The 27,430-nt window shown below is 48.8% G+C and overlaps 1 protein-coding gene across 1 annotated transcript in view; it reads left to right on the top strand.

The window, feature by feature from the left end:
* SFXN5 (sideroflexin 5) overlaps window positions 1–27,430 on the top strand; it is a 195,109-nt gene that overhangs the window by 63,148 nt on the left and 104,531 nt on the right. The window contains exons 8-9 of the mRNA XM_083189303.1: window positions 11,156–11,212; window positions 13,026–13,091. Coding sequence (XP_083045429.1) covers window positions 11,156–11,212; window positions 13,026–13,091 — 123 coding nt within the window. The remainder of the gene's footprint in view (window positions 1–11,155; window positions 11,213–13,025; window positions 13,092–27,430) is intronic.

Below are 27,430 nucleotides of genomic sequence, written 5' to 3'. Positions count from 1 at the left end.
CTGTTAGTACACATCACTCGCTACCTGTTAGTACACGTCACTTGCTGCCTGCTAGTACATGTCACTCGCTGCCTGTTAGTACACGTCACTCGCTGCCTGTTAGTACACGTCACTCGCTGCCTGTTAGTACACGTCACTTGCTGCCTGTTAGTACGCGTCACTTGCTGCCTGTTAGTACCCGTCACTCGCTGCCTGTTAGTACACGTCACTTGCTGCCTGTTAGTACACGTCACTTGCTGCCTGTTAGTACCCGTCACTCGCTGCCTGTTAGTACCCGTCACTCGCTGCCTGTTAGTACCCGTCACTCGCTGCCTGTTAGTACCCGTCACTCGCTGCCTGTTAGTACCCACCACTCGCTGCCTGTTAGTACACGTCACTCGCTGCCTGTTAGTACACGTCACTCGCTGCCTGTTAGTACCCGCCACTCGCTGCCTGTTAGTACCCGCCACTCGCTGCCTGTTAGTACCCGCCACTCGCTGCCTGTTAGTACCCGCCACTGGCTGCCTGTTAGTACCCGCCACTGGCTGCCTGTTAGTACCCGCCACTGGCTGCCTGTTAGTACACGTCACTCGCTGCCTGTTAGTACACGTCACTCGCTGCCTGTTAGTACCCGTCACGCGCTGCCTGTTAGTACCCATCACTCGCTGCCTGTTAGTACCCGCCACTCGCTGCCTGTTAGTACATGCCACTCGCTGCTTGTTAGTACACGTCACTCGCTGCCTGTTAGTACACGTCACTCGCTGCCTGTTAGTACACGTCACTCGCTGCCTGTTAGTACCCGCCACTGGCTGCCTGTTAGTACCTGCCACTGGCTGCCTGTTAGTACCCGCCACTGGCTGCCTGTTAGTACCCGTCACTCGCTGCCTGTTAGTACCCGTCACTCACTGCCTGTTAGTACCCGTCACTCGCTGCCTGTTAGTACACGTCACTCGCTGCCTGTTAGTACCCGACACTCGCTGCCTGTTAGTACATGCCACTCGCTGCTTGTTAGTACCCCTGCAATGTATCGCAGCAGTGTATGGCCATCTGACCCCCCTTGAGCCACCTAGGACCATCCTGCGTGGCAGGATCGCAAACGGCCCTTTCACATGCAATGTATGGCATGCAACCTCGTTCCCCACTGCTGGGAGGGGTGTCCATTGGATGTCGGACACATCCGATTTGGGACGATTTCTCGGCCCAACCTGTCGAATCAGGTCAAATCGGACTAGTGTATGGAGGGGGCCTTATCTGCATGTTATTACACATAAACACCAACAATAATACATAGCTGCCACATAGTAATATACGTATCTGCTCCTGAGAATGGAGAATGGATCATTAATGTTACTGTCGGTTGGATCTTACTACTCTCAGCTAATTATGGGGGTGGTGTTTAATATTCATTAGGGATCATTTACTGACACTGCAGCTACGGTTCACAATACTCCTCCTCATCCTTTATCCACCACAGATCCACCGCGCAGGACAGATGCCATTATAGCGATTTTAGGATTGAATGTGAGCCTAAACAGCAAGTATAGTAAACTCCGCATGAAAATAAAACCGCGCAGGTACAAAGACGGCAGGTGAAGGAGGCGCTGACATGAGATGGAAGGTGGAGCTTTGTAGCTGAGGGTGACGGATGGGCAGGGTGCAGACCAACGCTAGGAATACTAGTCAGTCATCAATTAGCCCTGAATTACAGCAAGGAATCACCAGTCCGTACTAAACGATTACCTATCTAGTGTAAGTTTGACCTTGCAAGCAAGTGTTTGGTTTCTATGGTGTTAAATGTAATGTTAATTAGCCCCTGGTACCATCAGCCTCCTCTGCCTGCTTTCCTGGAATGTGCGGTGTATGTCTCTCAGTTTTGCCCGGTATATCTGCCCTATTTTGCAGTGTCCAGATATGACTCAGACACAAACATAACATAAAAGCAGATCCTATAAGATGCTGTCAGCTTCGAGCGCTATGTCTATCACAGCATTACATGGCCTCCAGGTTGTGATATAACCATCTCATTTACTAGGGAAAGAACAGATTTGCCTGTCTCTAAGCAGAGAGATCTCAGCTGGCCGCCTGGTAATTTGCAATTATTGGTCGCTTTTAGTGGTTGTTTGCAGGCCTCTTGTGGTGGGAGTGTTTCACACCCGTTCCCCGCAGACACCCGCCCTGCCGATTTCATCCTCCACAGCCTCTGCCTTTGTGATGGGCGAGCTGCCAGATTAAGGCCCCTGTACGCACTGAACAACACTCTATCAAGTCATATATTGGTCCCACAATTATAAATACTACTTGTTCCACCACTAAATGCCCAGAACAAACTTCCTATTGCAATTACATGAGTTCAAGCTGTTGTTCTCTCTTATCAGCCATTGTCATGGAGACTGTTTTGGTGGGATTACAGTCAGGAAGTCCAGTGTGCACAAGAAATGTACTCCCCCGGTGAGACAGGTCATGGGAGCTTTGGTTAAACTGCATCTTTGTAATATATTGTTTTTTTAGGGCAGGGGTATGCATTGTCCAGCTGCTGTGGAACTACACATCCTACGATGGGGTACATACGAGTGACTAGCGGTCTCGATGGTGACGGTCAGAAGACTGACAGGGACAAAGCGGCCTCTGGGCATGCTGGGAGTTGTAGTTCCACAGCAACTGGGGTGCCCTGTGACGTGCAGTACACTGATCCACTCCTTATGGCTCATCAGTCTCTGGCTTGGCTTCTGAATTGAAGTACACTAGGCGGAACTCTGTCTGGGGTGGTTTCATGAGGCAGAGAGATATAAAAATGTCTTTACATATACCTAGCACCAGTATATAGGGCCTTATTCTAGTTCACTCTTTCTGACAAAATCCTTCTTAGATGGACAAAACCATGTGCACTGCAGGTAGGGCAGATGTTACTTGTGCAGAGAGAATTAGATTTGGGTGGGGTTTTACTTCAAAGTGAGATCTATATTGCCGTGTAAAAATAAAGCAGCCAGTATTTACCCTGCACAGAAACAAAATGACTCACCCAAATCTAATTCTCTCTGCACATGTTACATCTGCCCCCCTGCAGTGCACATGGTTTTGTCCATCTAAGAAGGATTTTGTCAGAAAGAGTAAACTAGAATAAGGTCCATAGTTTGGAATCAGGACATTGGAGCATTATCAGCACCTGATTGGCTGGGAGGCGGGCGCATCCATTATGTTCAGGACTGTCCCAAAATAATCAGTACAGTGGGTGCTCTGGGCGAGATTTATTAAGCCCGGTAAAGTGGCTGGTACTATATGACTGGCCGGTCAGCTCCTAACTGTCAATTTTTAACCCAGCCTGTAACTCGGCTGTTGGGAGATGATTGGCTGGTGAAAAAGTACCAGCAACATTATGGTTTACGTTGGTCGTTTTCATGTCAGCCGCCACGTGTGAGAAAGTGAATAGATTGTGAGCTCCTTGGGTCATTGTATATAGAATATAAATAACTGGCAGTAGTTGGGTGTCCAGAGCGCTCTCCCTTTCAGGGGCTGCATTCCCGTATGGTATATAAGACATGGCAGTGAAGAGGTTAATCCCGGGAATACTGATCCCACTCACATTCGGTGACATGTGTTTGTCACTGTCACCGTGGTGACATTTAGAAAGGAGCCGTGGGCTTTGATAACTCCTGCGTGGATCAGAGGGCCGTCTGTTCGCTGAAACAAACACCCGGCTCTGACAGGGACTTCCGTCTCTCCTCAGACAGTTTACAAGTGATCGCCCTGGTTTGTGTTTCTGAGGGATGAGCAGGCCTAGTGGGGGCAGCGTTAGCTCATGTCACCCCACCATGGCATACACAATGTGGTGCCCCTCCCCCCCCCCCCCCCCATCTCCCCTCATCCTCCTGACAGCTGTCACCCTTCCTCATGCCACCAAACCAGTATCCTGCCAGTACACAATAACACCATGTGACTAATCATCCTGACAATACACCGGTGACATGATAAATCCCCCTGTACCGCGCGTGCTTCTAGTCCGTGCTTGGTGAGGTGAATGTAAAAGGCCCAGTTACCGGATCACTGTGTGCAAGTGATTTGTCCACATTTCAACTAGTGCTATAAGAGACCTTACACTATCTACTTCACAAAGTAGTGCAGGTGTCACCTTAGCGCAGGGATGGGGAACCTTTTGGCCCTCCAACTGTTGCGCAACTACACATCCCTGAATGCCTTGTTACAGTTTTGCTATGTGGTCATGCTACAACTGTTGCAGGGCATGCTGGGATGTGTAGTTCAACAACAGCTGGAAGGCCGAAGGTTCCCCATCCCTGCCTTAGAGCTTAGAACCGACTGATTGAAGTTTTCCTGGACACCCCATGGTATAAATTTACTAAGCTCCTGTGTATCGGCTGAGTAGCAACTGAGGCTGAGTTACAAATGCAAACGGGTCTGTTTTGAAAAAAAACGAAACGAATTCTGTTTATTTACTAAGCTGGCGTGTTCTCAGGATTTGTGTTTTCGGTACTTGTGTATTTTGGTGGCGCCCATCGCATCGCATACCATTACGCATGCGATGGTATGCGATGCGACGCGATTTCGTTGGTTAGTGTACAATGGCATACAATTTTCAAATTTCAAATTTCACACCGACGTGGATAGTGGGGGTATGAAAAGGTCGTAGGACGCGTACCGCCGCCCCTCGCGGCCTCGCTGCGCTCGCCACGCTTCGGGTTCACGTTTATAGTGGGGGGGTGGCGTGGGGGTGCATTTAACATTGTAAGCACCCATTAGAGGGTGCTTATACAATTTTTCATCGTATAGGGGGTCAAAATCGCGTCGCATCGCATGCCATCGGGTACATGGCATGCGATGCGATACGTTCATCGAACGATGCTGAAATCGGGCGCCGCCAAAATACACAAGTACCGTGTTTTCCAACGGTGAAGAGATTCCGCCTTCTGCAGATAAAAGTCAGTCTAGGTTAACCTTCAATTACGACTTTAATTACGATGATTGATTGCAACTTATATGCATCAGGATGCTAATGAGTCCCACAATTGGCTGCATGCTTATATTCTGTATATAATTGTGACTGTATCTTCATAAAAAATGTTTTGTCCCAGCGTTGCCCAACCAAACAGTGTAACATTATTTGGTATGCACATACATGATATGATATCAAATACAGTGATATACAGCTTGCCTATATTTTGTGTGTAATTGGAACTGTATCTGCATCACAAATAATGTTACACTGTTTGCTGTGAAACACTGTGGGCCTTATTCTAGTTCACTCTTTCTGACAAAATCCTTCTTAGATGGACAAAACCATGCGCACTGCAGGTGGGGCAGATGTAAAATGTGCACATAGAATTATGTTTGGGTGGGGTTTTACTTCAAAGTGAGATCTATATTGCAGTGTAAAAATAAAGCAGCCAGTATTTACCCTGCACAGAAACAAAAATAACTCACCCAAATCGATTTATCTCTGCACATTTTACATCTGCTCCCCTGCAGTGCACATGGTTTTGTCCATCTAAGAAGGATTTTGTCAGAAAGAGTGAACTAGAATAAGGCCCTGTGTAACAGAACATTTTACGCACAGAAGCACTGCATGGATCCGACTGACCCACGCATGCTTCTGCAGATTCGGCAGCCAATAGCAGTTCTGTTTGAGAAGTGCATTTTGATCTGAATTCAAGACAGTATTTTCTGATATGAATTATAGTAAATTCCAGTGTTGTCCTGTTTCTTATGGAAAATCCTGTTGAGTTTGGCCGATGGCCTATTAATTCTGCTGTGAATTTTATTCGTATTTTACCAAACTCTGCCAATTTTTGTGATTAGTAAATTTCTGATATGGGATTCCCGGCCAAGATCGTCTCATTTTTGACAATTCAGTCTTCATAAATTTACTCCTCTGTCTGTTTGTGTTATTTTTATTATCCACACTGTACAAATGGGCCACAGAAACATAACAGGTGACATTTAATAGGATGAGAGATTCACAAAGTGAGAGATATAGGTAAGAAATCTCCAGGTTTTTTTTAAAGCTGCAATCATTTACACTGCAAAATCAAACTGGTTTTGCGGTGTAAATGATTGCCACTTTAAAAAAAACCTGGAGATTTCTTACCAAATCTCTCACTTTCTGAATTTCTCATCCTATAAAATTTCCCCCAACATGTCGTTGCTCTCCACCCCATGCACATGGGGAGGTATACACCGCTGTCACTGGTCACCAGCCTCTGGACATGGGGAGGTATACACCGCTGTCACTGCTCACCAGCCTCTGCACATGGGGAGGTATACACCGCTGTCACTGCTCTCCACCGTATGCACATGGGGAGGTATACACCGCTGTCACTGCTCACCAGCCTCTGCACATGGGGAGGTATACACCGCTGTCACTGCTCACCAGCCTCTGGACATGGGGAGGTATACACCGCTGTCACTGCTCTCTAGCCTCTGCACATGGGGAGGTATACACTGCTGTCACTGCTCACCAGCCTCTGGACATGGGGAGGTATACACTACAATCACTGCTCACTAGCCTCTGCACATGGGGAGGTATACACCGCTATCACTGCTCACCAGCCTCTGCACATGAGGAGGTATACACCGCTGTCACTGCTCACCAGCCTCTGCACATGGGGAGGTATACACCGCTGTCACTGCTCTCTAGCCTCTGCACATGGGGAGGTATACACCACTGTCACTGGTCACCAGCCTCTGGACATGGGGAGGTATACACCACTATCACTGCTCACTAGCCTCTGCACATGGGGAGGTACACACCGCTGTCACTGCTCACCAGCCTCTGCACATGAGGAGGTATACACCGCTGTCACTGCTCACCACCCTCTGCACATGAAGAGGTATACACTGCTGTCATTGCTCACCAGCTTCTGCACATGGGGAGGTACACACCGCTGTCACTGCTCACCAGCCTCTGCACATGGGGAGGTACACACCGCTGTCACTGCTCACCAGCCTCTGCACATGGCGAGGTATACACTGCTGTCACTGCTCACCACCCTCTGCACATGAGGAGGTATACACTGCTGTCATTGCTCACCAGCCTCTGCACATGGGGAGGTATACACCGCTGTCACTGCTCACCAGCCTCTGCACATGGGGAGGTATACACCGTTGTCACTGCTCACCAGCCTCTGCACATGAGGAGGTATACACCGCTGTCACTGCTCACCAGCCTCTGCACATGGGGAGGTATACACCACTGTCACTGCTCACCAGCCTCTGCACATGGGGAGGTATATACCTCTGTCACTGCTCACCAGCCTCTGCACATGGGGAGGTATACACCGCTGTCACTGCTCACCACCCTCTGCACATGAAGAGGTATACACTGCTGTCACTGCTCACCAGCTTCTGCACATGGGGAGGTACACACCGCTGTCACTGCTCACCAGCCTCTGCACATGGGGAGGTACACACCGCTGTCACTGCTCACCAGCCTCTGCACATGGAGAGGTATACACCGCTGTCACTGCTCACCAGCCTCTGCACATGGGGAGGTACACACCGCTGTCACTGCTCACCAGCCTCTGCACATGGAGAGGTATACACCGCTGTCACTGCTCACCAGCCTCTGCACATGGGGAGGTACACACCGCTGTCACTGCTCACCAGCCTCTGCACATGGCGAGGTATACACTGCTGTCACTGCTCACCACCCTCTGCACATGAGGAGGTATACACTGCTGTCATTGCTCACCAGCCTCTGCACATGGGGAGGTATACACCGCTGTCACTGCTCACCAGCCTCTGCACATGGGGAGGTATACACCGTTGTCACTGCTCACCAGCCTCTGCACATGAGGAGGTATACACCGCTGTCACTGCTCACCAGCCTCTGCACATGGGGAGGTATACACCACTGTCACTGCTCACCAGCCTCTGCACATGGGGAGGTATACACCACTGTCACTGCTCACCAGCCTCTGCACATGGGGAGGTATACACCGCTGTCACTGCTCACCACCCTCTGCACATGAAGAGGTATACACTGCTGTCACTGCTCACCAGCTTCTGCACATGGGGAGGTACACACCGCTGTCACTGCTCACCAGCCTCTGCACATGGGGAGGTACACACCGCTGTCACTGCTCACCAGCCTCTGCACATGGCGAGGTATACACCGCTGTCACTGCTCACCAGCCTCTGCACATGGGGAGGTATACACCGCTGTCACTGCTCTCTAGCCTCTGCACATGGGGAGGTATACACTCCTGTCACTGCTCACCAGCCTCTGCACATGGGGAGGTATACACCGCTGTCACTGCTCACCAGCCTCTGCACATGGGGAGGTATACACCGCTGTCACTGCTCACCAGCCTCTGCACATGGGGAGGTATACACCGTTGTCATTGCTCACCAGCTTCTGCACATGGGGAGGTACACACCGCTGTCACTGCTCACCAGCCTCTGCACATGGGGAGATATACACCTCTGTCACTGCTCACCAGCCTCTGCACATGGGGAGGTATACACTGCTGTCACTGCTCACCACCCTCTGCACATGAGGAGGTATACACTGCTGTCATTGCTCACCAGCCTCTGCACATGGGGAGGTATACACCGCTGTCACTGCTCACCAGCCTCTGCACATGGGGAGGTATACACTGCTGTCACTGCTCACCAGCCTCTGCACATGGGGAGGTATACACTGCTGTCACTGCTCACCACCCTCTGCACATGGGGAGGTATACACCGCTGTCACTGCTCACCAGCCTCTGCACATGGGGAGGTATACACCACTGTCACTGCTCACCAGCCTCTGCACATGGGGAGGTATACACCACTGTCACTGCTCACCAGCCTCTGCACATGGGGAGGTATACACCACTGTCACTGCTCACCAGCCTCTGCACATGGGGAGGTATATACCTCTGTCACTGCTCACCAGCCTCTGCACATGGGGAGGTATACACCGCTGTCACTGCTCACCACCCTCTGCACATGAAGAGGTATACACTGCTGTCACTGCTCACCAGCTTCTGCACATGGGGAGGTACACACCGCTGTCACTGCTCACCAGCCTCTGCACATGGGGAGGTACACACCGCTGTCACTGCTCACCAGCCTCTGCACATGGCGAGGTATACACCGCTGTCACTGCTCACCAGCCTCTGCACATGGGGAGGTATACACCGCTGTCACTGCTCTCTAGCCTCTGCACATGGGGAGGTATACACTCCTGTCACTGCTCACCAGCCTCTGCACATGGGGAGGTATACACCGCTGTCACTGCTCACCAGCCTCTGCACATGGGGAGGTATACACCGCTGTCACTGCTCACCAGCCTCTGCACATGGGGAGGTATACACCGTTGTCATTGCTCACCAGCTTCTGCACATGGGGAGGTACACACCGCTGTCACTGCTCACCAGCCTCTGCACATGGGGAGATATACACCTCTGTCACTGCTCACCAGCCTCTGCACATGGGGAGGTATACACTGCTGTCACTGCTCACCACCCTCTGCACATGAGGAGGTATACACTGCTGTCATTGCTCACCAGCCTCTGCACATGGGGAGGTATACACCGCTGTCACTGCTCACCAGCCTCTGCACATGGGGAGGTATACACTGCTGTCACTGCTCACCAGCCTCTGCACATGGGGAGGTATACACTGCTGTCACTGCTCACCACCCTCTGCACATGGGGAGGTATACACCGTTGTCACTGCTCACCAGCCTCTGCACATGAGGAGGTATACACCGCTGTACTGCTCACCAGCCTCTGCACATGGAGAGGTATACACCGCTGTCACTGCTCACCAGCCTCTGCACATGGGGAGGTATACACCGCTGTCACTGCTCACCAGCCTCTGCACATGGGGAGGTATACACCACTGTCACTGCTCACCAGCCTCTGCACATGGGGAGGTATACACCACTGTCACTGCTCACCAGCCTCTGCACATGGGGAGGTATACACCACTGTCACTGCTCACCAGCCTCTGCACATGGGGAGGTATATACCTCTGTCACTGCTCACCAGCCTCTGCACATGGGGAGGTATACACCACTGTCACTGCTCACCAGCCTCTGCACATGGGGAGGTATACACCACTATCACTGCCCTCTGCACATGAGGAGGTATATACCTCTGTCACTGCTCACCAGCCTCTGCACATGGGGAGGTATACACCTCTGTCACTGCTCACCAGCCTCTGCACATGAGGAGGTATACACCGCTATCACTGCTCACCAGCCTCTGCACATGAGGAGGTATACACCGCTGTCACTGCTCACCACACAAGTAGGCAGGGCCCATTCCCCCCCCCCCCCCCCCCCCTGGCTCCCATGGGTGATGGATGCCAGAATGATGGAATTGAATTGGTTAAAAAAAGTGTATAAATCACATATTGGGTTTTGTAGTAGAACTACAATGCCCAGCAAGCCTCCCCCGCTTGCTGGGACGTGGAGAACAACAAGTCCCAGCATGCAGGGCATTGATGTGCCTGCTGGGACTTGTAAGTTCCACTACAGAACTGATACTCAAATAACTGATGAAGGCACGTAACAAAGTACAATTTTATTACTACAAAACCCAATGTCTTATTTTTACACTTTTATTTAACCATTTCAATTCCATCAGCTTGGGTCCATCGGGGTGCCCTGGAGAGGGGACCCCTTTATTTCAGGGGGGGGGGGGGGTGTTACCCACTCCCCAAGGACCCGGCCAGGGCTGAGCAGCCATGGTGTCATGTTATGCCTGGGGGAACTGTGGCATGACACCGCTGGTGGTTCAACCTATTCATTTTGTCCCCCGTGTTTTGGGAACCAGGACCAGCCCACGAGCCTGGTTCTGGTTTATAGAAATATGGGGGGACCCCAACTTGTTTGCCCCCTGTAATTCTACAACACAGAGATCAGTCAGATTCGTGCAGGCTTCAGCCAAATACGGCTGGAAAATGAGAGTATTTTCAAGGCGTTTTTTCAGGGTCAAATACCAGCCGTATTTTACCTATGGCCTGGTAGTAAATTTGGAATCACCGTTCCTGATGCCGCCATCTGCGTGTCTCTAAAACGCACAGTGCAGGGGGGATGGATCCTGTTTTTACTCGCATGCAATGATTTAAAAATGCTCCCAAATGTTTGCACCATCGATGTGTGCCAGGCTTTCTATATTGTGCCATCCTGTCTTCCATTAACACATTTTTACCCTCTTTTTGTATTATCTAGTGGTTGAATCAAAGTCACAATGCAGGTGTCAACTATGCAAATCGCAACGCTACCAAGGTGAGAACCCCCATGCGGGGTCTGAGTGTCTGTGCGCTCAGTGACCAGGCCCCATGCGGCTAAACTAATTACATCCTGCAAAGGAGACATCGTTCCCCTGGCCCTGACTGTTCCTTCATCCCAGCCGTACTCCTTATATCGTCACCTGCTGACCTCTGTGTCATCCTGTGTGTGTCAGACACATAGTAAGGTCACATCACCGACTGTTGTTCATCGGGGATTCTGTAACTTGTATTTTCGCTTTTGCATTTCACACACTTTCTGTCTGAAACGAGACCTTTTTACCAGTACGAAGGTATGAAGGTGTGGTAAAGCGACGGTAAAATTGGTGACATCTGTATATTTGCAAACAGTTTCTTATATATCGCACACATATTCCGCAGCGCTTTACAGAGAATAGTTGAACATTCACATCAGTCCCTGCCCCAGTGGAGCTTACAATCTATATTCCCTACCACATGTACACGCACACACAGACATTCTAGGGTACATTTTTGTTGGAAGCCAATTAACCTATCTGTATATTTTTGGATTGTGGGAGGAAATTGGAGTACCCGGAGGAAACCCACCCAACTACGGGGAGAACATACAAACTCCGCACAGTTAGGGCCATGGTGGGAATGGAACCCATGACCTCAGCGATGTGAGGCAGTAATGCTAACCATTACACCGTCCGTACTGGTCAGCACTTTATCTCTCACCAAACTTTCATAAATATCCCTCAAAGTTTCTCCGGAGGTGTGATTCCGGCCTCCTGGGTAACCCAGAAACATTGGGGATCATTCAGACCTGTTCGTTGAGATCCTAATTCGACCCCTGTCCCCAATGTTGGGGGTTTGCACATCGAATGATTGCCACTTCTTGTGGCCACATGCCAGCGAATGTGGAAGCGTATACATGTGCTCGCATGGTAGTGCGGGGATTCGCTCCATATGCTTAGAATGCCCCTTGCACTCTGCTCTTGATTCGGGTATTTCAGGATTCCACCCAACAAGCAGCACACACACGGTCGGGATGACCCGTACGATGCCTCACAGAAAGGCCGTCACTATACAGAAGTTGGCACTCACCATGCCCTGACCATTCCCCAGACAGGTGACCGAGGGGCAGGTGTTTTATGGACCTGATTCTGGTTCGCTCGCAAAAGTAAATTCTCTCTCTCTCTAATGGACAAACCATGCTGCCCTGCAGGTGGGGCAGATGTAACATGTGCAGAGAGAGTTAGATTTGGGTGTTTGCAAACTGAAATCTAATTTGCAGTGTAAGAATAAAGCAGCCAGCATTTACTCTTCACAGAAATAAAACCACTCCCCCAAATCTAACTCTCTCTCTTCACCTGTTACATCTGCCCCACCTGCAGTGGAGCATAGTTTTGTCCATCGAGTGCAATTTGCTTTTGCAATGAACCAGAATCAGGCCCTAAGCCAGGTGAAGTGATAAAGTGGAAGGGGATCATGCGAAAGCAAATCAGCCTCCTATCTGTCAAATTACAGACGGGGTTTGAAAAATTAAACCGTTAGGGGCAGATTTATTTTTAAGCTCGGTGAAGTGATAAAGTGTCTGGTTTTTATCACCGGCCAATCAGCTCCTACCTGTCATTTTTCAAACCAAGCCTGTAACTTCACAGTTAGGAGCTGATAGGCCGGTGATAAAAAACAGACAGTTTATCACTTCACCAAGCTTAATAAATCTACCCCTCAGGGTCTGATTGGCTGGTGTGTTATCACCTTCCACTTTAGCACTTCCCCAGGCTTAATACATCTACCCCAGATGTGAAATATTATGTGATTCTCTTTCTTCTTGTATTTTTTAGCCTTCTCCAACATCCAAGTTTGTCCTGGGATACACTGGAGCTGTCATCAGTGCGGTCTCTATAGCGGTGAGTAGGGTCACTGGGTTACTCTGGGGTCTGCCTGTGTGTGTGTTTAATAATGTACATGAAACAGGTTAATAAAAGTGCTGCGTTTCTGCTGAGAGCCTAGTACTGCCATGGCTTAGTAGCCATAGGTTGCCCATATCGGGGCTAGATCTTCCATCTCTTTACCGGTTCACCTTGTCGTGGAGAATCTGCGTTGCATATAGAGTTCAGGTCACTGGCGCGTTGTCACACACGATATTCGGAGCGCCGATGGCAGACTTTGGGGCTAACTCATACCTCGCACAGCTGAGAATTTGCACCGCCAGCATTCAGTCCCGCCACCGTCCAGCTAGAGTGAAATCCCGCTACACATTCATTTGCAGTCGTGCGAATATGTCCAAATCCATCGTAACAGGATCACCATCTAATGATTATGACACTGGGCACAAGTCATTGCAGGCTCAGAGGAGCCAGAGACTTAAGGCCCCCATACACTATGCGATTTTCGGCCGATTTCACCCGATTTCAGCCCTTTGGGCCGATAAATCGGATAAAATCGGCCGAAAATCGCATGTGTTTGACATCTGATCTGATCTGATGCGCGGTCCCGTGCGCATCAGATCGGATCAGGGCGTCGGACCTGCTGAACATACGATATATTGGCATCTGACCCATCATGGGCACATCGTGAGTGCTTTTTAGCACCCACGATGTTTCAGATCCGATATATCATGTGTACAACAGGTACCTCCTTGCGGTGCGACTGTCCTCCAACCCCGGGGCAGCAGCAGAAACACGTCACTGGGGGCAGGCACAACGGGAGCCATAGCAGCAGAGGCAGCACTGTCAGCGTGACAGCGTCCCATCCCATCAACACACACACAGTGCATACTTCTCCAGAGCTCAGCCTGAGCTCCGTCCTCCCTGCCCGTCAAAGAGAGGATTCCAGTAGGTAGGAGGGGAGGGAGGAAGCACTAGCAGCAAAATAGTTGTGGGTAGAACGGGACTCCCCCTCTGCTCAGTGCTGGAGGTCAGTGACGGTGCGGCCAGCAGAGCCTGACCCCCCCTCTCCCCTGCTGCTGGAGGTCGGTCAGCCAGCGTCCGTGCAGGCAGCAGAGCCCGACACCCCTCAGCCCCCCCTCCCCTGCTGTAATTACACACAGGTATATCCGTATTAGCTGCCTGACAGGCAGCAGCATGGACTGTCCTGGTGAAACTGTACCCAGTGGGATAGGTGGCAGGACCAACACTGCCCCAGTTTATCTATGCCAGTGTCACATTGGGGCAGTGCTGGATTGAAAGTACTACCCAGTGTGCTAGGGGCCATCCTGCAGTGTCTCTGGGGCAGAAATATTATAGCGCAGCTATAATACTTCCTGCTGCGCCTCATTAGCGAGGCGAAGCAGGAGGGGAGACAGACAAGATGTATTAACATCTTGTCTGCCAAATCGGGAGAGCGCCAGCTCCCCCCTCCCACAATGTCTCCTCTTGGAGATAGCGCATCAGTTTACACTGATGCGCTGTCTCCTGTCCCCGGCCGGCTGGACTGCGCATGTGCGGGATCTCGCTACTTGCAAGATCCCCAGCATAGCACAGAGCCAACAGCAGGGACAGCGCTGTCCCTGCTGTTGAGATAGGGCTACGTCAGCCTGCTGCTGGCGCAAAACCAGCAGTGGGCGGAATGGTCATCAGTGCTGACCATTCATACATTCAGCCTGCTATCATTTAGATAGCAGCGCCGATATGGACAGAGGCGCATAGCAGCCCTGTCCTTTACCGCATGCTGGCTCCATCTTCATTGTCCCAAGGACGCTATAAGGCCCCATACACTATGCGATCTTGGACCGATTCCACGTGATTTCGGCACTTGGGCCGATAAATCACGTGAAATCGGCCCAAAATCGCATGTGCGCATCGGACATGCTCATCGTACCGGATTAGGAGGTCAGACGTGCAGCATGTACGATCACGTCTGACCTCCTGCAGTGGGCGGGCAGGGGTGGCTCTTAAATGAGTGGCCAGCGGGTGCAGCGGGGGTGCCTGTGAGGAAGCAGTGCGGTGATCAGTGTGCAGCGGGCATCAGCGGCAATTACAACTTTAAAATAATGTGTCAAATGACTGTCCGGCTTCTGATTGGTTGAGATAGAGAGGCCGCTGATTGGCTAAGAGTGCTTTATCTCAGCCAATCAAAAGCCGGACTGTCATTTTACACATTATGTTAAAGTTGTAATGGCCGCCGCTGCGGCGGTGCACACTGATGATTATTTGAGAGCCTCCACAGCCCGCCCCCACTGCTCCTCACAGGAACCGCCACTGTCCCCCACCTGCTCCTCACCGGCACTGCTGCTGCCGCCCCACTGCTCCTCACCGCCCTGCAGTTCCCCGGGTTTTTTTACATGTGATGAATCGCATGCGATTTATCACATGTAAAAAAATGGCACATGAAGTGCCAAATTGTATGTGAGCCTCCCGGGGAGCTGCGGGGCAGCTTGCAGGAGAACTGGGTCCGAATTGTCCTTAGGACAAGTCGGCCTAATGTATGGGGGCCTTTAGCCAGTGTGCTTGGTGCTAGCCTGCATTGTCCCATGGACGCTTTTAGCCAGTGTGCTAGGTGCCAGCCTGCATTGTCCATACCTCCCAACTTCGGCTGTTTAGCAGCCGGGACGCTGCTGCTGCGCACCTCCAGCGCGCCGAAATTTTCGGGGGCGTGCCCTAATTTGGGGGCGTGGCCTATACTCACGCATTTTGCCGCTATGGGGGCATGACCCAGAGGCTCCCGAGCCTCTAGCCATGCCCCCAGCCCCCTGGCAGCGGGAATAGACGCTGTGCGCATGCGCACAGCGTTTATTCCCCGCTGCTTAGCAGCTGACAGGGGGGACTCCCAACAGCCCCCCACACCGCGGGACACTGCCGCCCGCGGGTGGGACAGCGGGACAGGCCCTGACAATCGGGACTGTCCCGATAAAATCGGGACTGTTGGGAGGTATGATTGTCTCAGTGGCACATCCAAATTTGCATCAGATAAATCACGTGATTTATCTGACACAAATTGGATGTAAAAAATGTCACATCTAGTGTCAAATTGTATGTAGGCCTCCTGGGAAGCTGCCGGGGAAAATCAAGGGAAATCAGATGCAATTTTACAGGTAAGATAAATCTCATAGTGTATGGGGGCCTTTAGTCGGCTGTGCAATGGAAACAGGCGTATCCGGCCTGGAGATGACCTCACACACCCTCCCCTATAACGCTCAGGTACACCTAGACAAGTCTACTTCCTGTCAATCACCCTGCATACCAAACCTCACGGCCAAGAAGCCAATGCAGGAGAATGTTACATTCAGCCATTGATGGAGTACAAATGTCCTATGACATCATGGGCGAGATGTAATAGGGTGTGATTCTTCAGACCGCTGAAAAAGTCTCACCATATCGCACGTGCGATTTTCGGTTAAAAATTGCACGTGTAATCGGGTGCGCATTTTTAGACAAAGTCAGACATCACTTTTTTGTGAATGTGCAATTTTTTGGGTAAAATTAACAAAAACAAATAAAACAATAACAACCCCCCCCAACCGCCAACCCAAGCTTGTCCTGGTTTTCCAAATACGGGGGGACAAAGTGATGGGGTTTAAGCAACCAGTAGAGACAATAAGGTCCCCTGTATTTTGAAATCAGCACCAGGTTCTAGCGGTATCATACCACAGCCAGGGAAACTTTTTATACAACGTCTCGCGCCGAAATACGATCACTCTGGTTGGTCAGCCCTGGACACGGGGTACCTAGAGGAGTGAGGATCCCCCTCCAGGCTTAACCCTTCCAGGACTGTGGTTAAAAATAGAAATAAAATTTAACATTGGGGTGTGTTGTGGAAGAACAAGTCCCAGCAAGCCTCTCCCGCATACAGGGACTTGGAGAATCACAAGTCCCAGCATGCGGGTCATTAAAGGGTCCGCTGTGACTTGTAGTCCCACTGCATAACCAATTTTACAATAAACACACACTGACTCCCAGCAAAGTAGTGCTTTGTTAACATACATGCACCCACCCATTCAAACATGCAAACATGTGTTTTATTTTTACACACTTTTTGGGGACAGTCACAGAACCATGCACAGATCTTACTGATCTGTCCAAGGTTCTGTCAAACTCACCAGCCTGGACCTGATCTTTTTTTTTTATTTTTTTGTGATATTTATTCATGTTTAGGCTGCAATTTGAAAAATCGCACCCTATTACATTTATCATTTTGACGTTTTCATTGAGAAAACATCTGCATGCGATTTCGAATGTACAATTTTTGGGTCACGGCAAAACGTGCGATTTTTAACCACAAATCACACGCTACTACATGTGGGATTTTTGGTAAATGTGCGATTTTGGACCCAAAAAATGTGCACCTCACAAACAAATCGCAGCCTTTTACACTTCACTTCACATGTCTACTTTCCCACAAGTGATCTCATTGTTATCATTAAGACAAATATCTGTGTATCGCAGAAGTGGGGCTCAGCCTGAATGACATGGGTATTTGTATAGAAGCTGGTATTTGTAGTTATTACTAGTCTGCACCTGGTGTATGTGCAGATCTGCCTGTAGGTGCATTATACTCAGCTGGTTCCAAAGAGCAGAGAGTAGGCGTACACCAGGAAACTTGCTTGGTGTCCAAGAATGGGAGTGCCAATGCTATTTGTGCATCATACTGTAAGCGGCTTTGCAGGAGCTCTTGGTTTCATATGGTATTATAAAGTGTGTGCTACATGGCTCACGAAAGGAGATTTATCAATTCTTGGAGATAAAGTACCAATCAGTTACTAAATGTCATTTTTTTAAACACATGAGCTGATTGGCTGGTACTTTTTCTCTTTCTCTGCCGTTTCCTACATCTCCCCCATAATGTTTACTCTGATTTGTCAGTGATACCGCTGCTAAGGTACTGGCCGAGGATTCTGGGTGAGCAATAGACGATGAAGACGTTTGTTAATGGCGGGTTAGAAAGAGTGATCTTTATTACAGAAATAAATAAATGCATGTCAGAATATACTGGGGAAGTGAACACAAACATTGGCTCATTAGGCAGAGAATCAATATGGCCATTGGCCATTCTCCAGCATCTCAGCAAATTGAGAAATAATTATTACTAATTGGAAAGTTATTGCCGGCTAATTGGACTCGGCTCTTCCTGCAGCAATCTCTCTCTAGCTATTGTTCAGTACCGCAGTCTGTATGTCTATCTGGCTGTCTGCATGTGGGGATTCCTCAGCAGTGGTCAGTGTGGCTCAGTCATGTGACCTCCCCCATTGCTGCTCAATCCATGTGACCTCCCCCATTGCTGCTCAGGCATGTGACCTCCCCCATTGCTGCTCAGTCATGTGACCTCCGCCGTTGCTGCTCAGTCATGTGACCAGCCTCATTGCTGCTCAGTCATGTGACCTGCCTTATTGCTGCTCAGTCATATGACCTCCCCCGTTGCTGCTCAGTCACGTGACCTCCCCCATTGCTGCTCAGTCACGTGACCTCCCCCATTGCTGCTCAAGTCATGTGACCTCCCCCATTGCTGCTCAGTCACGTGACCTCCCCCATTTCTGCTCAGTCATGTGACCTCCCCCGTTGCTACTCAGTCATGTGACCTCCCCCATTGCTGCTCAGTCAGCATGCTGTGGAAGGGGAATCTCCTGCCGTAAAGTTTATAGCACTTAGCCGGGTGATTGTAGTAGGGACCAGACATTAACCGTTGGTCTTTCCAACCATCAGTGGATTCCAGCTGATGGTTGGTTACCTATTGTTGATGCTGGGCAGGTGATAATTACATAGAAGAGGTTTCATAGACAGACTGGCAGCGAAGGGGACATCAACAGGCTGGTGGTACCAGGGCATACAGATTACATCATCGGCACTTCGAGTGTCCAACATTTGCCCCCACCAACAAGTTAGTGTACTTTGATGGAAATCGAGATACATCAGTATCACATGCTGCTCCTCAGCTGAGCTGCATTTACCAAATATAGTCCTATGTAAAGGCCCAATACACTAGGGCTATTTACATGCAATTTGGGTACTTTTTATGCGATTGCGGCAATTAATCGCATGAAAAGAGCGTAAATCGCTTGTGACTGACAGCAGGTCCGATGCACCAAACCAAAGCGAGTCGCACCAAGCTGGGCAGACTTGGCTGGGATCACATATGATACATCGTGGGCCTTATTCTAGTTCACTCTTAGAGGCAAATTCCTTCTCAGATGGACAAAACCATGTGCATTGCAGCGGGGCAGATGTAACAGGTGCAGATAGAATTAGATTTGGGTGAGTTATTTTGTTTCGGTGCAGGGAAAATACTGACTGCTTTATTTCTACACTGCAATATAGATCTCACTTAGAATTAGATTTGGGTGAGGTTTTACTTCAATCTGCACATGTTACATCTGCCCCACCTGCAGTGCACATGGTTTTGTCCATTTGAGAAGGAATTTGCCTCTAAGAGGCCCCATATGCAATCCTGCCATCCGGCTTCTCCCAGTCACCTAGTGTATGCTTAAGTGTTTCCCTGTGTCAGAGGTTGAATTATCAATTTCTCCAGGATTCTGCCGCTTACAACGCAGGAGATGTAAAGGACAGCGCCCTCACAGCTGCTATCTTGCACCTTTTTCTATTTTGTTTTTAGATGTCAGGCAGGGCCCCCATACATTGTTTAGTTTTGGTTGTCCTGTTTTCAGTTGTTTTCTACACTTTGTTAGACATCTTGGAGGAGTGCATCGTAACGCGCAGCTATAAATATGCTGCCAGGCATCCCACCAGCTCTGCGAGTATAGCTGACTTTCACCTCCTACCTCCGGTAACGTGCCTGTCAAAGCATCTGAATACAAGCAGCAGGCTCCGGGTAGCTGGCATTCCCATGTGTGATCGGGCAGAGAGCGCGCCTGGCCGCAGAGCAATTACACGTCCGTCCGTGTCAGTGCCTGGCAGGCCTGCCAGAGGGGATAAACCGTTCTTGGTTGCAATGGAAAAATATCCAAATCCGTATCCTGAAAGTGAGGTAGCAGCACCTGTACATTCCTGATATAAGTGTTTCCAGGACAGAGGGTCAATGCTCCTGAAGGTGGTATAGCTGCCCAGGTGATAGGCCTGGTCACAGCTTTTATACCTTTCCAGAGCAGGATGTATCAGAACTAATTGCTATGCTGTGTCTAGTTTGTATGTGTACAGAATATACACACATCCGGTTATTGGATGACCAGGCATGCATCCCATGTGCCAAGATACCTTATCGGTGCAGATTACAGTTAGGACCTTACGCAAAATGTTTGACAGGAACCAACTGTGGGCATGAGGAGTGATGAGGAAACCACAGGCTTTCCTACTTCTGCGATCTCACACACAGAAAACATGGCACCAGCGTCTCAGTGCCTGCTGCCATTCTCGGCAATCATAACATCATTCGGATGGTTGAATATGGTAGCACCACTGTGTATTTGTATGCAGATGCTGAGATTTGCGAGGCTGCCGGTGGACGTTTCAGTCCATATTCACAACATTTGCATACGTTCCCACATCCGCAGCATACGGGAATACATTGGTGAACAATCTGAATCAGGCCTTAAATGCAGCCCGGCAGCCGTCTGCTTCGTTGCATATGGTCGTATTCAATGCTGGATGAAATTTCCGCCAGGAGAAAAATTGGAAATTCGACTCACCCTATTCAATTCGCGTGGTTTTGGCAAATTCAAAGCTAAAAAAAAAAAGTGAAATGGCATTTGACGCAAACGTACTCAACAACGGGCGCAAATACCCAACATATTCAATGTTGACCGAATGTTTCACCAGGTGAAATAAAAGTCAAATATTTTTCGTTCGTCCACCCACCTATTTTTAGTATGTTAACTCTTATGAGTAGGGTCCTCCTGCCTCACGTACTCACCCTACCTCTTTACCTCACCAGCGCTCCTGCCCTGTTCTTCCCTTTCTCTACTTCATCTTCAGTCTCCTCGACAATTTTGACACCTACTTCTGAACTGATGCTGATTTTATTTCTATCAGTTATACCCCTATTTATACTGTATTTTTCAACACACCCTGTACGTTACCTTGTAATTTGTTGTTTTTTGTTTGCTATGTACGGTGCTGCGGACACTTTGCGGCGCCTTATAAATAAACGTACTACTACTATCAGTATTCAATACTGATAGGCAAATCTTTGCCGTTTATTTCACATGGTGAAAAGTACGGGCAACATTGAATATGCCCCAAAAAGATAATTCTGGAGTCCACCCTTCAAAACCCTGCATTGTTCCTGCGCTGTGCTGCATAGAAGTGAGACGGCTTTATACGGTATCAGAGGAAATCATTTCTAGACAAGGTGGGCGTATCTATCAATGTGTATATGATGCAGCTGGGATGAATTCTCAGAAGGAGTGTTCTTCAGCACTCTAATCAAATATAGAAAACAAAAATGTGAGAGAACCCGTCACCAAAAAAATGACTTCCCTGTATTCGGGATGTTGGCTATTTCCAAGGTTGGATTACACTTCATATAGCAGAGGTTTCAACCACAATAATGCCATTGTTGGTCCATATAAAAAAAACATTTGTATCAATGGGGCAGATGTATTAAGCCTTAACAAGAGATAACTGCAAGGGTGATAAGGAGAGATAAATGTCCAGCCAATCAGCTCCTTACTGACTTTTTTCAAACACAGCCTGTAACATGGCAGTTGGCAGGTGATTGGCTGGACGTTTATCTCTCCTTATCACCCTTGGATTTATCTCTTGTTAAAGCTTCATACATCTGCCCCTTAGTGTAATAAAGTTTAATAACATTTATTCTCAGCCATATATTGTTCAGTGGTCCCTTTTTCATCAGTGACCAGAGATGGTCACTGATGGAAAGCCGACACTGCCGGGGGAAACAGCTGATTGCCGGGGAAGCCGCTGGTCGCAGGAGCATTTTTTCCACCCTTGTCCGTGATTGTATAACAGGAGAAGCTGGTCTCCCAATGTCACTCCCGGACACTACCACAACATGCATTGGGTCGACAGGGCTTAGGTCGATACCTGAAATAGGTCGACATGGCTAAGGTTGGAATGGTTGACACAAGCATTAGGTGGACAATGACAAGGTTGACAGTCCAGAATTACTGTCAACCTCAAGTGTTAGTATTTAGGGCATTTCCTCTTTGTCATTGTGAACAGTTTTATTTATAGAATACACCAGTGTTTATAGTGTGTATTTATAGAATACCGACAGATGTCCACGATTTCACGTTTTGGAATTACGGGGACGTCTCAGGGGGGCGTTATGCAGACTAGCGAATCAGGCCTTAAATCGTGCACTGTCCGCCCACATTGGCAAAAGTGCACGCAGGCTAATCTTTGCTGGTTCAGTTCGCCCCTTGGAAAACTAACGTACATTATTAAAATGTTTTTATTTTTTAAATTTAGGGTCCTTCTTTCAGTCTTTAAAGTACAAGTAGACTATTTATTGAGTTTATTGTTTTTGAATGTTCATTTATCAATGCTTATACCAACTTTCAATAAAAAAAATTTTTTAAATAAAAACAAAAAACAAACAAAAAAACCCATGTAAACATGATTACAATAACTTTGCTGATAAAAGTAATTGAAAAAAAAAAGATCTGGGACAGAATTATTCATTAGAATTCGCTTGTATGGCGCCAGTGCCCCTGCGCAGCTGTGTACAGTTGGGAGCTCACGGGTGACAACAAGACGCAATGCTGTGTAATATGATCGCCAATGATAAATAAAAGAGGAACAAAACAAACCAAGGTAAAATACTGACACGTAGTAAAGAAGATCCCTCTGGTCCCTTACACGCATTCCTGTGCCTACTTTGTACAATGGGCATATGAACATTCCTGATGGGCTCCGGCCTCCTGCCCATCTGTCCCAGAGGGCAAAGCCTTGGCTCTCCCATGCATCGCCGTACCCGTCCAAGTGCTAATTTCCATGTAGTTGTCAGATTCGGGCGGGTAACCAGGATCGGCAGCTGTGACAGACACTGAAAGCATTATACGCGCGGGTAATCAAAGCCAGCTTCTAAGAGCCCAGCCCTGGCAGAGGTCACAGCCATCGGACACGGATTCCGTGGGAATACAAATAATTTGTGGCAAAAGGTTAACTAGATTTTTAGTTAATCACTACAAATATTATCTCTTTATAAGGGAAAGAGTGAGCTTAGATTCCGGGGTGCCTGACCCCGTTTAATCACATGTGCCTAACCCCCCTTGTCCCTCTCTGTGTGGAGCCCTGCTACACCGCGGGCAGCTGTCTCGGAGGGGTCTTGTTTAATTAATACCAGCTCTGTGCAGACCACTGGGGGTGATAGCACTTGTTTTCAGGTCATCTCTCTCTAATAGGCTCTCACTGGGAGGGGATTTGCAGCTAATTGTCAGCAGCTATCAGTTAATGAAGTCCTTGGCCTTACTCGCCGGAGGAGTGCGGCACAAAGAGACGCAGCATTTAGTTAAAGAATGACCCAGTACCTCTGCAGACTGTGCAGGGAAATGACACCGGAAGGCTGGACCCCCAGCTTATGGCTGCCCCATGCCGGGCTTCTGTATGAGGGGGTTGTACAAGATTAGGGATGTGGCAGGGGACAAAGGACCAGTCTTGCCCTGGGGCTAAGGGACCGTGCAGCTGTTTATCAATACCAAGCACCTTTTTGTTATTAGAATGATTCTTATAGCGATTATTCTTTTAATGTTTTGTTTTTGTTTTCTATGTTTTTTATGCAGCAATAATTATATTGTACAATTCTCTACGGAGAATGTTATCATAAAAACAATTGTAACCTGTGATGGCGCGCCGTAACCGGGAGACAAGGCTTGGGCTGATTTTGTTACGTGCAGCAATTGTGTGCGTGAGCTTTTTTTTTTATTACCTTGTTCAGCGGCACAGCTGAGCTTACAATCTAATTTGCTCACCACTGGCATTAGAGAGAGACCATTTTATCTGGTAACCTACAGGCGTGTATCTGGGCTGTGGGAGGAACCTGCACAGGCACGGTTAGAGCATGTAGGTGCCGCAAGGAGTACTCCCAGTAAGAGGAGGTGCGCGCAGCTGTCCATTCTCTGCGGAAGGAGCAGAGCGGAGCAATCTGTGGGTCACGCGGTCATACACGGTGGCACAGTGTTCGTGCATCGGCCCAGTTGATGGTGTACAGAGTCGCAGTGCTGATTCAGACGCTTTGAATCTGAAATGTATTAGAAAAGTGACTGGGAGTGGAGCAGGGGGTGGCTGCAGGGAGAAGGGGCATCTTATGGGTGGGTTGGTGGTGGCATACAAATGCGCTGCATTGCTCACAAAAGAAGCCATATTCAAGGCTTGCACACCGATGCCGCTGTGTCCAACTAAGAATCAGGCCCTTTTGGTTTGGTTTGGTATTTTCCTGGCACCTCCCAATTTAATTTTGGAAGGGATGGACAATGTACAGTAAGTCAGTGTCGCCCAGCTGATGGGTAATACAGAGACTCAGGTGTACAAACCTGCATGTACAGTAAGTAGCTGTCACCTGGCTAATAGGTAACACAGAGACTCAGGTGTACATACCTGCATGTACTGTAAGTAGGTGTCACCTGGCTGATACTGTAGGTAACACAGACTCAGGTGTACGTACCTGCATGTACAGTAAGTAGGTGTCACCTGGCTGATAGGTCATACATAGACTCAGGTGTACATACCTGCATGTGCAGTAAGTTGGTGTCACCTGGCTGATGGGTAATACAGAGACTCAGGTGTACATACCTGCATGTGCAGTAAGTAGGTGTCACCTGGCTGATGGGTCATACATAGACTCAGGTGTACATACCTGCATGTACAGTAAGTAGCTGTCACCTGGCTGATGGGTAATACATAGACTCAGGTGTGCATACCTGCATGTACTGTAAGTAGGTGTCACCTGGCTGATGGGTCATACATAGACTCAGGTGTACATACCTGCATGTACAGTAAGTAGGTGCCACTGGCTGATGGGTAATACATAGACTCAGGTGTGCATACCTGCATGTACAGTAAGTCACTGTCACCTGGCTGATGGGTAATTTAGAGACTCAGGTGTACATACCTGCATGTACAGTAAGTAGGTGTCACCTGGCTGATGGGTCATACACAGACTCAGGTGTACATACCTGCATGTACAGTAAGTAGTTGTCACCTGGCTGATGGGTCATACACAGACTCAGGTGTACATACCTGCATGTACAATAAGTAGGTGTCACCTGGCTGATGGGTCATACATAGTCTCAGGTGTGCATACCTGCATGTACAGTAAGTAGTTGTCACCTGGCTGATGGGTTATTCATAGTCTCAGGTATACATACCTGCATATACAGGTAGATGTCACCTGGCTGAGCTATAAGATAAGTGACTGGTTGCAGTCCTTATTAGCGACATAAGACTGTATAATACGGTATAATAGATGATGAAACGCACATTAATCTGTGCTCTCTCCCCTGTATATACAGTGTACCATTATTACTGAGTGTGCACACCCTGCGCAGCGTAAACCGAGAGCCAGGACACCTGTCCGCAGCCATCACAGGGTCCTTGCTCCCCGTCCTCTCACATCAGGGCACACATGTTTATTTTTCATTTCTTCATGCACTGACCCTGTAATCCTTTAATAAGGCGCACAGATAACACCAGCACACTGCCGCCATTAATAAGTGGATATACCGTGTTTTGGATACAATTAGTTCTGTAATGTGATATAATCAGTGCCCACTCTAACATATCTATGGAAGCAGCCGCTCTCCTGCCAATCATGGCTTATTGCGATAAGGAGGTCTTGTAGCTCTCTCTCAATATCACATCTGTAATCCAGCTCATCAGGCTGGATGAGGAGCCCCTGACACATAATTGCAGCTTGTCTTTATCATTAAGCCTTTAAGCTTTTTGTGGTCATTTAACACCATTTGCCTCTCCAGCTTGTCGCTCCAGTGTTGCTAGGCTGCCGCACTCACACAGTTCATGCAGGGATGGAATGATTTGCCTGCACCAGGGTCGGATCACCGGTTACTCAACTTCTGTGCAGAGCCCCATTTTTGAAAAAACAATGGGGGAGAGACCAGGGCCGGCTATACCATTAGGCAGCTTTAGGCATCTGCCTAGGGCACCGGGATCTGGGGGGGCTCCACTAAGTCTGCAAATCAAAAAATCCAGGATGATAAACTCACCATCGGGTATCCCTTTGGTCCCACCTGCTGTTGATACACTTAAATATATAACTTATATAACCTTATCTAACAAACTTATCCTAAAATAAAGACACGACACGAGTGCTGGCGTTTCAAAAACAGAATGTCAAATTTATTTGACAAATTAAACTAAGACTATGAATGGTGGCGGCGCCAAAGAACGGTCATTATAGGAAGGAGGGGGTTAAAGATCACTAAGTCATACATACAACGCTGGATGACAACTCTCCCTGGTCAACCACCAGGCCTGGTGGTGACGGCCATCCCCCGGGCAGAAGCGTGGCCCATGACAATCGTTGTCGAGGGAGAGTGTACCCCACTACCTACACACACACAGAGTTCTTAAAGCATGACCGTTCTTTACCGCCGCCGAAGAGGAAAAGAAAAAACAGGGAAGGGTGGGTGGGGCTTCTTGGACAGGGGCAGATCACTCTAACAGCGTGATCCTTCCTACCCTGCTTAGACCCTCCCCCCTGTTCTGATAGGCCTTGTGCCTATCCTCATCAACATAGTCATGTGACCAACAGCAGAGTGTCCCTGTGAGAACCCTTAGTGGTTTATGTCCCTTCAGGCTTAATCAGCCTTCTGTGTTTCTTAAACTCACCATCGGGTATCCCTTTGGTCCCACCTGCTGTTGATACACTTAAATATATAACTTATATAACCTTATCTAACAAACTTATCCTAAAATAAAGACACGACACGAGTGCTGGCGTTTCAAAAACAGAATGTCAAATTTATTTGACAAATTAAACTAAGACTATGAATGGTGGCGGCGCCAAAGAACGGTCATTATAGGAAGGAGGGGGTTAAAGATCACTAAGTCATACATACAACGCTGGATGACAACTCTCCCTGGTCAACCACCAGGCCTGGTGGTGACGGCCATCCCCCGGGCAGAAGCGTGGCCCATGACAATCGTTGTCGAGGGAGAGTATACCCCACTACCTACACACACACAGAGTTCTTAAAGCATGACCGTTCTTTACCGCCACAGCCAGGCCCTAGGCCGCAGCCACCGCCACCACAAGTAAACGCTCAGCACCGTGTCGCTAACCAGGCAAAAATGTTGCCTAAAAACAGAGCCATACCCTCTGGGCTCAAATGCACTCCGTCGCTCCTGTATAGCTCAGGGCGCTGGAAGCTGATGGCGTT

Source organism: Crinia signifera, chromosome 1 (assembly GCF_055691185.1).
Source record: "Crinia signifera chromosome 1, ASM5569118v1, whole genome shotgun sequence".
NCBI lineage: Eukaryota > Metazoa > Chordata > Amphibia > Anura > Myobatrachidae > Crinia > Crinia signifera.
The sequence above is the reverse complement of the archived record's forward strand: the minus strand, read 5'-3'. Positions and strand labels throughout refer to the sequence as shown.